Here is a 13,496-nt window from a genome sequence, read left to right on the forward strand (position 1 = left end):
ACATGTTTGTTCTTAGGAATAAAAGATGTACATATTCAGATGGTACGCTTTCATTCAGGCCAATCTATTGTATGTTCCATCATCTAGTATGCCAATTTGATATCAATCTTAATGTACCTAAAATCGCTCTAAAGAAATTCCCCTCCCTAAATAGCAACGGGAGTAGAGTCTATTCAATACATAACCAGGTTTTAATTTGACTCAACTCGCATGCTCGATACTTGAAATTTGACTTGAGCTTGATTGAGTTTTGCTCGGCATCGGCTCGACTAGAAATTTGAGGCACCCTAGCTCGAACTCGCCTGAATTACAATCAACTTGGGGAAGAACTTGAGCGGAAGCTAGACCTTAAAAAAAAACTCAAGCGATATGGGTATATTATGTAATTTCAAGGGTATTCCCATAACTTGTTTTCTTTAAGAGAAATGTTTTGCGAAAAAAAAAATTAGAACCTCAACCTTGTTCGATTAATTAGGATTGCAAGACTTGTCAAGTTGAGTATTCGCGATTGGACCAAAGGCACTCGAGCATCTCGAGGCTGACCTAGAGTTAGACGAGTTGGTCTCATCTAATCGTGCCCGAATTATTCTCGACTGGTTAAACTAAATTTCACCCTTCGAAACGACATACGTGGAAACTTCGGTGAAGAGATGTGACGTCAACAATTGGACAACTATAGCTCAGACAATGACGCATGAAAGCCTTCAGGAAACTTCGTTCATAATTGAATTTTGGCAATGCATGTTCGAATTGTGAGATTTTATGGGACTACTACTAATAGTTCTAAAAGTTTAAACTACTATATGAAGATGTGGTTTAATAAGACTACTCTCGATTTGTCATTGAATTCTAGTAATGTAATGCATATACGAATTATGAAATTTTATGGGACTATTGATAATTATATTAAAAACTTAAATATTCTATCACGATTCAATCAGCGGCTCCTCATCGCCGTGGACAAGTTAGTGTGCAAGAGTCGAATCTTGAAAGAGAAGACCGTATACGGCGGCTCACTTCCAGAAGAGAGAGAGAGAGAGAGAAAGAGAGAGTCCGGTCCCCCCTCTTCACGTGAAAATTGAATTGCATTAGGGAGAGGGATAAGATTAGGGTCGGACACGCGGCGGACATGCAGCCGACCGGGAGGGCTTTCCGGAGGGGGCGGAACCAAGGCCAAGCCACCTTCGAAGCCTCCCCCTCGGAGCTGTCAACAATGGCGGTTTCTTCTCTTTTTCTCCCCCTCCGTCTTTGATTCTCGAGGAAGACAAACGGCGAACGGCAACGTTACAATTACCTCGAACTTGACGAGTCGTGTAAGCGCGATTTAAGGAAAAGATAAAAAAAAAAAAAAAAAAAAAACCTTCGGAGCAGTAATGCCGCAAGCATCACGTTTTATGTTAGCTAATATCATAATTCCAAATTAATATACCTCCACAAATTAATCCTTCACTAATTTTCGTGAAATTATACCATTAAATTGTTGAATTAGATGACAAGTGACAATTAACAGGCACCTCGATTTAAGATTTTATCCTCCATTTGTCATAAATAAAGTGATTTGTAGTTTTTTGTGTTATTGATTTAATTCATTAGAAATTAACGAATGGAAAATTTATCATGAATATATCAATTTGGGGTTTTTAGTCGTTATTAAATTAATTTTGGGTAAATTTTCCGTAAGTATATTAGTTTGAGGTTTTTCGTGGTATCATCCCCATTTTAAATGAATAATCTATAGCTGATTTTCAAAAAAGCGTTATTCACCTAAATATATTGTTTTTGGTATGTTTATCATTGGTACCGATTCAATCCATTCGACTAATTTAGACCGAAAACTACTATCGTAAAGGCCAAACATCCTATGTGGCAAAGTTGGCACCAATATAGATTTTTTAAAATAATTTTTAATATTTTTTGCTTTCTTTCTTTCTTTTCAATTCTTTATGTTAGTAAGCCATGGTTAGCAAGGCCGATCCTTACTAGGCCAAGGTGGCCTCACGAGGGCAAGCTTCACCCTTATCTAGGCAAGGCCAACCCTCGCTAGCTATGGCAAGTGGCCAGCCATTGGCAAAAAAAAAAACATATCAACGTTTGTATTGGTTATGTTATGTAGGATGATTGTATTTCACGTCAATAATTTCTAACTTAAATTGACTTGATGGATTGAAATGGTATCAATGTGAAAAGTTTTAGGATTAAATCGGTCCAATTATACGTTTAAGACTAAATTAATAATAATACAGCAAGTTTGTAGGACTTTTTAAGGTACTTTTCCCGCCCGTTTCCCCATGGATTTGTTGTTTTCCTATACCTTTCGGCAAAAGCATTTCTCCTTCGACTGATGAAGCCATGGCATCGGACGAAAACAGCAAGAGATGAGTTTGGACAGCTTGACCAAGAACAGTTGACAAATGATGATTTCTATTCACTAACCTGGCGAGCAAGCAATTTGACCACTAGAGGCCAAACCGCCGCCCGATCGTAAAAGTAGCTTTCATCTTTCATGTGAAACCAGCTTTCATCCGTTTGATTTTTCAGTGAACGAATCGAACTTCTTCGGTTCGAACTGTTAATGCCGTACGAAGTTGTCGTCTAACTACGTCTCCCTAAACCGCACACAACATCGAACAAGATCCCGCTAAATGCATGACAGACGGAATTCTTCAAGGGATTGACTGAGTCGTTAAGTGTTTGATTGGAATTCAATAGATCAAGTTTTATACACCTGTCATTTCTCAACCCATTTCTTTAGACAAAAACTCTGTTTTTTCCTCTTTTCAGATGGTAAATATTTCTCAGAACATGGAGTGTGAATCAAACCCATGTTTGAATTGAAATTGAGATACTGATACAAGTCATTCCTTTCTAAATCAGATAGATTCATATCTAAAAGAAGTTGACAATAAGTTCTTTCAAAATTGACTATTTGTCCTTAATGACAAGATCATTTACTCATATCAACTTTTTAAGGCCATGCCAGCCGACCTAGGGTGAAGTCTTATCCTGATGAAAGTGGACAATGCGAGATGCATGCATCCGTCAAATCAGTTGACCTACCCTATGTTACAAGGAAAAAATTATGAGCAACTAGGTGAATGACTTGATAATAAGGTCATAATAAATTCAGTATTGAATGAAATTCAAAGAGAATCAAAACTTATTTCCAAACTAATGTCAAAATTCGAACCAATAGTTAATCTCACATTTGGAGATTTTTCTAAATGTTTACTTTTATTGACAAACCTAACCTTTCTTCAATCATAGGACTTTTAAGAACCGGCCTAAATCGGACCAATTAGGTTAGTTCCCGAAGAATCTCGTGTTCAACCTGGATCATTGCCCCCACCCCTAATCGTACCATAGCCAGTGGACATGTTGTCTCTGCTCCGGACCATTATCCCTACCAATATTTTCACTACCATCATGCCTTTGCCCTCCACCAATCCTTTTACCCGTCTTTCACCATGCAGCATGGGTTCATCTTCTTCGTGAATGAGCCTCCTCTCTCTCTCTCTCTCTCTCTCTCTCTCTCTCTCTCCGTGCTGTTGACAAGACAGCAATGGCGAGGCTCAGGAGAGAATTAGGATTTCAATGGCATTTTGTAGTAGTAAATAATCGTGTAAATGATGATGCATATTCAAGGGAAAATTACCAAAAAAAAATCTTAAATTTTATTGTACTTATATCAATTCAATTCTAAACCCTTTAATTGTGACAATTGAGTCCTAAACCCTTTTTGTTTTATTAATTGAGTTCATCTAGCCAATTTTAACTTGAAAATACTAACATAGACAACTTTTTATAATTTTTCCATTTTTTTTCCTTTTTCTGTTTTTCTTTTTCCTTTTTGCCAATAGCCGGTCGTAGGTGATGGCTAAAGAAAGTAGGCGAGGTTGCCCTCACCCACTCCGAAGTGAGGGACGCCTTGCCTAGATGAGGGTCGCCCTCGACAACCACAATCAAGCGAGGGCTGCCCTTGCCAACCACACATGTGGTCAATCCTCACCCAATGCCAAGCCAACCCTCGCTGCCACTTGATAAAAAAAAAAAAAAAAAAAAACAAATAATAAAAACCAAAATAAAATTATTAAAAAATATTATCAAACTATTATTTAAAAATGTTGATTTCAACGTTAGCCATGTTATGTTAACTTCAGTAATTTTCAGTCAAAATTAGCCCAATTGATTAAATTGGCAAGACGTGAAAATATTCAAGATTTTAATTAGTACAATCAAATTATTTTGGATTGAATTGGTATTATGCAATTGATTTAGAAATTTTTTTTTAATAATTATCCCACATTCAATGATATGTTGGACTAGAATATGAGTGACGAGCATGCAACCCATCAATCTACTAACAAATGGGGGAGAAAAGACGCTGCGTCCTAACAAAAACTTGATTCTAGGCATTAGCACAACTATCTTGTCCATCCATCAATGGGGTTTGGCTCTACTCACAAGCAACAACAACACCGGTGCCATGAAGCAAATAGTCGAAGCTTTCTGTTGGCTTTCCCTATTCGTTCGCGAATAAGAATTCCACTGCGGTACTAGTCGGAGATCATGGGAATCGATAGCCACGGGACATAGGAACACGGAACATGCCTCCTTCACGCCCGCCCCCACCCCAAAAAAAAAAAAAAGTTAATTAGCTAAAAGGTAGCCTATTAAGATCAATAGGGTTTCCTCAAAGAGGCCTCTCCCCACGATGATTGACCTACCATAAACTCCAGGAAGTACTGTAGGCTTGAAATGGACGTGGAGATGTACCAGCGACCCAACATGACAGGCTTGCATGGGAACCTATCTACAGTGACAGCTTGTGGGGTTGGGTGGTACGCCAGGAAAGGGAATTCTCTGGCAACTTATGCAGTGGGGCATTTGCACATTAACACTTGGGTTGCACATCTCGTGACTCGTTTCATTAAAATATTTATAATAGTGAATGAGCTTTTTAGATCTACTGTGGAGATAAGAGTTTTAATTTGCACTTTACCTCACACATTCAATGACCCCAAATTGAAAAATCTTATGAATATTTTCCTGTGAATACATGGAGGGGTCGCTTTCTCTACGAGCTGTTTATGATTGAAGAGAGAGAGAGAGAGAGAGAGAGCTCTCTCTCTCTCCCTCACTTTACCATCACCAGCTTCATCTCTAATTCTCTACTTGCTCAGGGATTGGTGGCGGATATGGCATGTCCAAGTAGCAACATGAACCCTCTTATTGCTTTTTGTTCGTTTGCATTCAATGTACATTAATTTCCCTTTTGTTTCCCCCAAAATTTGAATCGAGGGATCGAATACCTTTGATGGGCTATGCCACGTTTGCTTTGGACCATAGATTGGCATCAGTATGTGGGGGACCGAAATTGTGTGCGGGATAGATCTTTGGGTCTCCCCAGAAGAGGAGAGATGATGGAGTATCACTAGATTAGGGTAAGTAAACAGAGAAAGTAAGAGAAAGAAACTTAAGTCTTACTTTATTCTTGAATATGTCACTATTTATGTTAAAACAACGACAGTAATTGCATAGGATCGGGTCATCAAAAAGTGATCCATTGAGTTTAGTACTTGATGTAAAAGTTAGTATCTGCGGACCAGAACAAATAAGAAGATAGAGAAGGAGTGGTCTTTTTTTCAGGAAAGTTGTCCAAAAACCTATTATAGAGCGGCCAATTCAATCCTATCACCTTCTAATTTTGCCAATTCAATTTTAAATTTTTTCACAACTTGCAAATTCAGTCCTAAATCTTTTAACAATTTGTCAAATTAGTCATAAACGAATTGCTAATTTAGTGCCTCTGACTAATTTTGGTCGGATATTGGTGATGAGATGATCCAATCAACGCTAATCTTCTTACGTGGTGTGCTCGCCGCTAACATGGACAAATTTTTAATCTTTTTAAAAAAAATTCGAATGTTTTTATTTTTATTTTATTTTATCTTTTTTACCAAAAAAAAACACAGGGCGGGGGCCTAGCCACTAGCTAAGAATCGGCAACCCAATGTGCCACTAGGAAAGGGCTGTGAAGCCCTTGCCAACCACGAGCAACAATTGTGGCCCTCGTTGTGGCCAACAAAGGCCTGGGTGAGGGTCGCAACGCCCTCACCTCGTCAGGCCATCATGGACCACAATGAGGCCATTGCAGCCCTCCCTCAGGGCTTGGCAAGGGTCACTAGCCATTGCTCAATGGCTGGCAGAGGTCGCTAGCCCTTACTCAGTGGCTGGCAGAGGTCGCCAACCTTGGACCAATGGTCGGTGGCCCCCTGTGGTGTTGTTTTTTTTAGATGAAAAAAAAAGAAAATAAATAATAAATAAATAAAAAATTGAAAATTTTTAAAATGTAAAAAATTTGCCCATATTAGTACTAATTATACCATGTAGGACAGTTAGCGTTGACTAGACAACCATGTGACCAATATTTGGCTAAAATTAGCCGAAATAACTAAATTGGCAATTTGTTAAAATATTTAGTGCGGGTTTGACAAATTGTTGAAGATTTAGAATTAAATTGGTACAATTAAAAAGTTTATAACTAATTTGGTAAGTTGTCAAAATGTTCATGACCGAATTGACAAAATTGAAATGTTTATGATGAATGAATTGCCGTACAACGGGTTCATAACTTTTTGGACAATCTTTTCACTTTCGTTTTTATCAACAAGTTAAACATCGTGTTAATATAAACTAGTGAGTTTTTCTTTTCCTGAAAGGCTATCTAGTGTTGATGAACTATAGATCCTCCATAGGAGAATATTTGGTTTAAAATTGTAATTCTACCCACGCATTGCTATCCATTGGGAGAGTCTGCCACCCATGCCCTTATTATGCAAGTGGAGAGCCCAATATAGACATACACCTTAACCACACCCTTCTTATATAAACTAACAAAGGTTTTTTGAAACTGAGGATAGACAAGAAAATCGAACTTGTGACTTTCAAAGTTCGACTTGCAAACTAAGTCGCTTGCCACTTGAGCATCTCTCACGGCAGTAGAGTACATACTCATGATGCACTTATAATAATAACAGAGATGTCAATGAGGCATCTAGCCCGGTGGTTGGGAGAATGGGGTAGGCTGGGCTGGGATGGGATGGGATGGGATGGGGTGGGGTGGGGAGGGGATGCCCAAGTCTGAGGTTCAAACCCTGGAGAAGCAGAAAAAAAAAAAAAAAAAAAACTATAAAAACAAAGATAACAGGGAAATCCTGAAAAACCGTGAGTCACAAACTGCTATAAACTAGGCAAATTATGGGGGATAATTATTCAAAAAGTTCTAAACCTAGTCTAGTTTGATCAATTCAGTTATAAATCTTTTAATTGTGCTAATTAAGTTTTAACCATTTTTCACATTTTGCCAATTAAGTCTATTTGGCCAATTTTGGCCGAAATTGCTAACATGGACTATCTTATTTGGCACGGCCAGTGTTTATAGAGATTTTTTTAAATAACAATTTAATTTTTTAAAATAATATTTTGATTTTTATAATTTTTTGGGTTGTTCTTTTTTTTTCATTACTTTACTTTAAAAAAATCAAGTATTGACAAGGATCGCCGACCACAACCAAAGGTTGATGACCCTCACTCGGCATTGGGTGAGACCCAACGAGGGTGACCCTTGCCTTGCCTGGGCAAGGCAGCCCTCATTGGCCATAGGCGAGGACCGCTTTCATTGGCCACTAGGGAGGCCATCTCTTCAGGGCTTGGCAATGTTACCCTTGTTCGATCTAGCGAGGGTCGCCCTCACTAGCGCAAAAAGGAAAAAAAAGAAAAATAAATAAATAATTTTAAAAAGTTATTCACATCAGTAGCAATATGCCATATAGGACAATCGATGATGACTAGACTACTATGTCGGTATTTTCTAGTCAAAATTGACCAAATAGACTCAATTGACAAAACGTAAAAATATTTAAGACTCAATTGGCACAACTAAAAGATTTAGGATTGAATTAACTTAAATATAATAGATTTAGGACTTTTTGGATAATTTCCCAAATATAGAGCCTACAAGAATTGCCTCGAGGTTGGATAAACAACAAAACCGTTCAATCAATGTCATAGGTGTGGTACCAAGTATGGAGCCATGTCTGTCGGCATCTTGGACGCAAAAGGGACAACAGAAACATGTATGCTCGCAGGATGGAGGGGCCATATTCCGTTGTGCAATTTCGATGACTTCCTAAAGTTTTTTCCTTCCTGTTTGACTTTGGCAAACTCAAATCTATCGTTTTTACTTATAGTATACTCGTTTCAATAAATGTAAGAAGGCATCACAGGGATGAAGAAAGGGCACAGGATTCTCAAAATATGCAACGACGAAAATATGAATATGATCACTAAGACAGATAGATTGTTAGAGTGTCTCAACTGCAATATTGAACCTTGAAGGTGAGTGATCCGATCTCGTCAATACAGAGAAGTGGTCGGAGCCCGTTGCTCTCAACGACCTATGATTGGCTTATTGGACTGACTTGACAGAGCTATTCTTATGCAAAAGGAACGATATGTGATCATTCTAAAAGGGCGACCTGGGAACACAGGCGTTGATATAACGGTGTAAACCATATAAACAAATATGAATACACACGAAAAAATACCGCCTGTATTACCAGGTGACCCCTCGAGGATGCCTCCCTTCTAATTTGGCACGATATAGGGTGCCTGGTCGCTTGCCTCTCTTTGCTTCTAGCTTTCTTATATAGGAAGAGCAAAAGCTTTGAGCATTCGCGACATTGTGTCACTACTATGTGCTCGTCCTAGCGACACTCTGAAGTTGTATTATTGAGGCCCGTTGTCCGAGCTCGTCGTTTATGGAGGTGTGTAAAGAGACAAAACCCATCTGTCTGTCCCCGGAAAGAACGCTTCCCGCACCCCGATCTGATCAAAATTTGACTTCACAGTCGATGAGTTCACGAGGGTGGAAACCCTAGGGTCTTTCTTGAAACTTGAATTGCCTTCCTATGTCGTTGAAGGATGCGAAAGCAGATGGGCAAGGCTTGTTCCGTGCATGAACGACCTCTGCCTAGGTAACCGAGTTTGGTTTTTGCTGGGTGTACGAACGATTCTCACAAGGGAGCGATGGGCAAGAAGTCGTAATGAGTAAGGTTGGGTCGACGGGCTTTCGGTTCCATCTCGGCCTCTCGCGTACATCCGACGAGCTCCAGCGGAGTCCCGCTCAGGAGCAGCACAATGCCCCAGATGTCCCCGTCGTCCGGCTTCGAATGGGCACTCTTCTTATTTGATTACTTGATTATTCAATAAGCTCTCTCGAAAGGTGTCGGAATCGCTCTTGCTCTTTTGCATTCCTCTCCAAAGTTCAGCCAGCTCGACGCGTCGTTTAGACCCAAATTCGATGAAACGTGTGACTAATTACTGATCGACCCAAGATACACATACACACGCAGATGCAAGTAGCCATTTTTTACAGATGCAGATCGCCATTTAGCACGAGGATGATTATCTAAAGAACTATCGAGTGATCCAAAATTTCTTATCGATTGTCCTCTTTCCTCGTCTCCCTGCTCTATCATCATAGCAGTAGCCCACGAATGGACCCGAGCTGGTTTTATGCTCGTTGACGGCCTAAATTATACTTTCAAAAGAATAGGTCAACCACTGAAATCACTCATTCATCTTTCACTAATTACACTAAACAATAATAATAATGAAAAGACGCATGAAGGAGAGGGGGGACGAACAGGAAAAACAAAGGGACTACGAACCTGTTAATGCAATGCCAACATCACACAACTTGATCCGGTGAAGGGAAGCTCAAATTTTTGTAGCAAGTGAACCCTCCATCCACCACCAGGTTGTGGCCCGTCACGTACTTGGCCTCGTCCGACGCCAGGTACAAGGCGGCCTTGGCCACGTCGGCGTCCTCGCAATGGGCCCCTTTAAGCTCCCCGAGCCCGTTTATGATCCTGGCCACCTGCTCTTGCGTCAGGCCAGGGTAAAACTGTGCTATTTGGCCCACCGACATCGGGGTCGGGATTGGGGCGGGGGAGATACAGTTGATCCTGATCCCGTGGCGGCACAGCTCGGCGGCGGCTGACTTCACGAGCCCCGGGATCGCGAATTTGGATACCGTGTAGGGATGGGGCCCTAGCCCAGCCAAGATCCCGCTGATGCTGGACGTGCACAGGATTGACCCCGAGCCCGCCGGTATCATGACCCGTGCCGCGTGCTTAATCCCGGCGACCGCACCACGGAGGTTGATCCGCATGACCTCGTCGAACTTGTCTAGTTCGAGGTCGGCGATGCTCGGGGGATATGCTGGGCCCGTCACGCCGGCATTGTTGTACATGATGTCCAACTTCCCATGGCGGGCCACCGCAGCATCCACTGCATCAGCCACCTGGGACTCGTCCGTCACGTCGCAGCGCACGTAGTGGGCCGAGGGGCCTAAGCCTTGGGCCGTTTGAGGGCCGATCTCTGAGTCAATGTCCACAATGATGACCTGGGCTCCATTTTGGATGAATTCATGGGCCGTGGCCTTACCAAGCCCACTGGCTCCTCCAGTTATAAGGGCCACTTTGCCCACAAGCCTGGTGATCGAATCAATCATGGGCAAATCAATCAGTGAGGGGATTCATCAATCATTGGCTATGAGAAAATTCATGTGATGGAAAGCAAAACCCAGTCGATGGCTTTTGACCAGAAGCCTAAAGGAAGATAAGAGAGGGAAAAGACGTCATATCAAATTGATGTGACCAACAATATGAACATCTAATCAAGTGTAGATTAGGGCAAATAGCTCTTCAAAAATATTTGGTAGGTTAAGAGGATTGGCTTTAAGATGTGATCATAAAAAGGAAAAGAGATGACATTAAGTCATAAGGTGAGAATATTCCTTATCAATGAAATGACCCGATTTCAAATTTGGAGATTTGATCACAGCCTGGGCAATGCGGCATTTTCTATTAAATGTAATTACTTTTGGCCAACAAAAGGGGAATCCTCATGTTCAGGAAGTAAGTTTGGGTACGAATATACAGTACAAATGCTAAAATAAATTAGGAAAAAGAAAATTACTTTAATATGTGGAAAAAGTCAACAGTTCTATGTTAAGTATGAAACTAATGAAACAATTAACGGATAACATAGGCAGGTAAGCTCTTCGTTGGCAGCCAAGAGAAGACAAACACGAGTTTGATATAAACGCAATAATAATAATAATAATAATAATAATAATAATAATAATAATAATAATAATAATAATAATGGAGATGCTGAATATGCGGCATAATAACCTGCGAGTTTTGTGTAAGATGAGAATCTTAGCACAATTTTAAATTATCGATAAAAAGGTCTTGCGCCTTCTATATTATGTGCCGTCATGTGCTTCACGCATACCATATATTACTCGAATTCTCGGTGGTTTTTCCATATATCGTAAATTCGTGCTAGATTGACTAACAAAAGTTGTAAAAGGAAAATATCTGATTTTAAGTAACTTGACTAGCAAAAGTGGTAAAGAAATCTCGCAAAGGCCGAGGGAAAAAAAGAGGCAATGAATTCAATGCGAATATGCATGTAAGGTGGAAATTTGGTAATGTAATGACTTTTTTTTCTTGTTAGCCAAAATTTGAAGGTGGCGAGATCAATGATTTAATGTGAGCCACTTGAGGGAATGGGTAAAAGGAAAATATCTGATTTAATTAACTTGACTAGCAAAAGTGGTAAAGAAATTTCGCAAAGGCCGAGCAAAAAAAAGAGACGAGTTGAATTTGAAAAGTGTCGTGAATTTTCTTAATTGGTCTCAATTCTTCGTGATCTAAAGTTCAAGATATAGCATAATAGAGTGATGCATATCCATTATATTGAACTAATCGATCGATGAATCATCAGTTAATATTACCTTAACTAATCGAGGCCTGCTCTCAAATGTAAAAATTTGCATAAACCTTAGCAGAAATTCATGAAGAGGACCCGAAAAAAAAAGGGAACCAAGGAACAGGTTTTAGTTTTCCAATATATGATGTTTCAGCACAGTGAAGAAGAGAAAAATTAGTCAACGGCTTTGCAAAAACAGCGTCGGAAAACCCGAAGTTAAATTTCCAAAGTCAAAATTAAACAGGAGGAGAGAGAGAAAGAGAGAGAGAGAAATAAGAAGAAGAAGAAGAAGAAACCTTCAGATTCTTCCAAGAAAGAAGAACAGAAGATGCGTCGCATCAAGCATTTTCGCCACACAATCAACTTCGTCTCACCACTCAACAGATCGCTAGCAAGCACACAGAACAAGATGGAGGGAGCTTTGTGAATCGTACCTCTTGCCGTCGGCCGCGCCACCGGCAACTCCGCCATCTCCGGTGGAGTAGGACGCCAGGCGCCTCCGGAACGCGGCGGGGGCCACGAGCTGGAACTCCCTGCCGTCGTGGACAGAAGAGAGAGAACCAAAGGGTCAAATGAGCTCATAAGAAGTTCAGAGGTGAGCTTCCGGTCTGCACCAGATGTTCCACGAAAAGAGATGGCAAGACGAAGCTAGAGAGAGAGAGAGAGAGCAGACCTGGCAAGAGATCGGAGCATCGTCCGGGAGGCGAGAATGGCGAATCTGGGAAGGGGGATATCGAACGGGACACAGCGGAGATTCAGAGAAATCTTGAAGGGAGAAGCGGACAGCGGGAGGGAGAGAGACGGAGGTGGGTAGAGATACATGCCACTTTTGCTCTCTCTCTCTCTCTCAAAAACACACACACACATCATCTTTTGCTCTCTCTCTCTCTCTCTCTAAATTTGAAATCTTGATTCCGGCTCTCGTTTTATGGATCACAATTTATGATCTTCTAAAAAAGAATTTTAGGGTTGCAAAATGTAATTATCTATATAAACCGCAATAGAAGTGATCTGTGCATAAAATAGTTTTGTTCAATCTCTTGTTGCGCGACTTGGTCAATATGCAATGAGCATCGATAGAATAATTAGGATTTTGTACATTAGAATATGGTCAAATTAGTTGTGAAGGATCGCATTTACTCAAATGAAGGTCCATGTTTTAATGAAAGTGACAAAATAGCCTAGATTGAGCGATTCTAGGATTACCCTACAAAATCATTTTGTAGTAGCATTTTCATAAATGACCTAACTTGTAATGAATTATAAAAGTGGACTTAATCTTCTATGTAAGAAGAAGTTGCAATTCAAAAGAGCAACGTTGCTATAAGAGAAAAGAAAACAAATGGTACGGGCAATGAAACATTCCAATCTTGCTTCTTTTCTCAATTTCAGAATTATATTTTATCTTTTTATTTCGGGGGTATTGAATCTGGTTTGAATCAAAATTAAAATCAAATTATACTTTCCTAATGTGTCTATACTGCAATTTAATTTAAACAGAATGGAGTAGGATTAGGCAACGTTTATCAATACACTCGCACACAAAAATTAATTGAGTCTTAGGTAGCTTTTGTTTTTTGGTCAAAGGAAATTTCCGTTTATTACTAAAATGATACATGAAAAATTTTAGGTAGTTAAAAAGGTAGATTCTC

The 13,496-nt window shown here is 40.1% G+C and overlaps 1 protein-coding gene across 1 annotated transcript; it reads right to left on the reverse strand.

Annotated features, from left to right (window-relative positions):
- Window positions 1-9,613: 9,613 nt before the first annotated feature.
- Window positions 9,614-12,621, reverse strand: LOC104455566 (momilactone A synthase). Its single transcript, XM_010070337.2, has 3 exons — window positions 12,518-12,621; window positions 12,279-12,377; window positions 9,614-10,556 (listed from the first exon to the last, which is right to left on the reverse strand). Exons 1-3 carry the CDS (start codon window positions 12,535-12,537, stop codon window positions 9,752-9,754), a joined length of 924 nt encoding a protein of 307 aa, XP_010068639.2. The 5' UTR covers window positions 12,538-12,621; the 3' UTR covers window positions 9,614-9,751.
- Window positions 12,622-13,496: the final 875 nt, after the last annotated feature.

Source organism: Eucalyptus grandis, chromosome 7, assembly GCF_016545825.1.
Source record: "Eucalyptus grandis isolate ANBG69807.140 chromosome 7, ASM1654582v1, whole genome shotgun sequence".
Classification (NCBI taxonomy): Eukaryota; Viridiplantae; Streptophyta; class Magnoliopsida; order Myrtales; family Myrtaceae; genus Eucalyptus; species Eucalyptus grandis.

Excerpts from the sequence above, each read along its gene's own strand:
- LOC104455566 (XM_010070337.2), bottom strand. The coding sequence starts at position 12,537 with ATGCTCCGATCTCTTGCCAG. Across the intron at positions 12,378-12,517 it reads ATGCTCCGATCTCTTGCCAG|GGAGTTCCAGCTCGTGGCCC; the intron begins GTCTGCTCTCTC and ends CCACGACGGCAG. Across the intron at positions 10,557-12,278 it reads GGCGCGGCCGACGGCAAGAG|GCTTGTGGGCAAAGTGGCCC; the intron begins GTACGATTCACA and ends TTCGATCACCAG.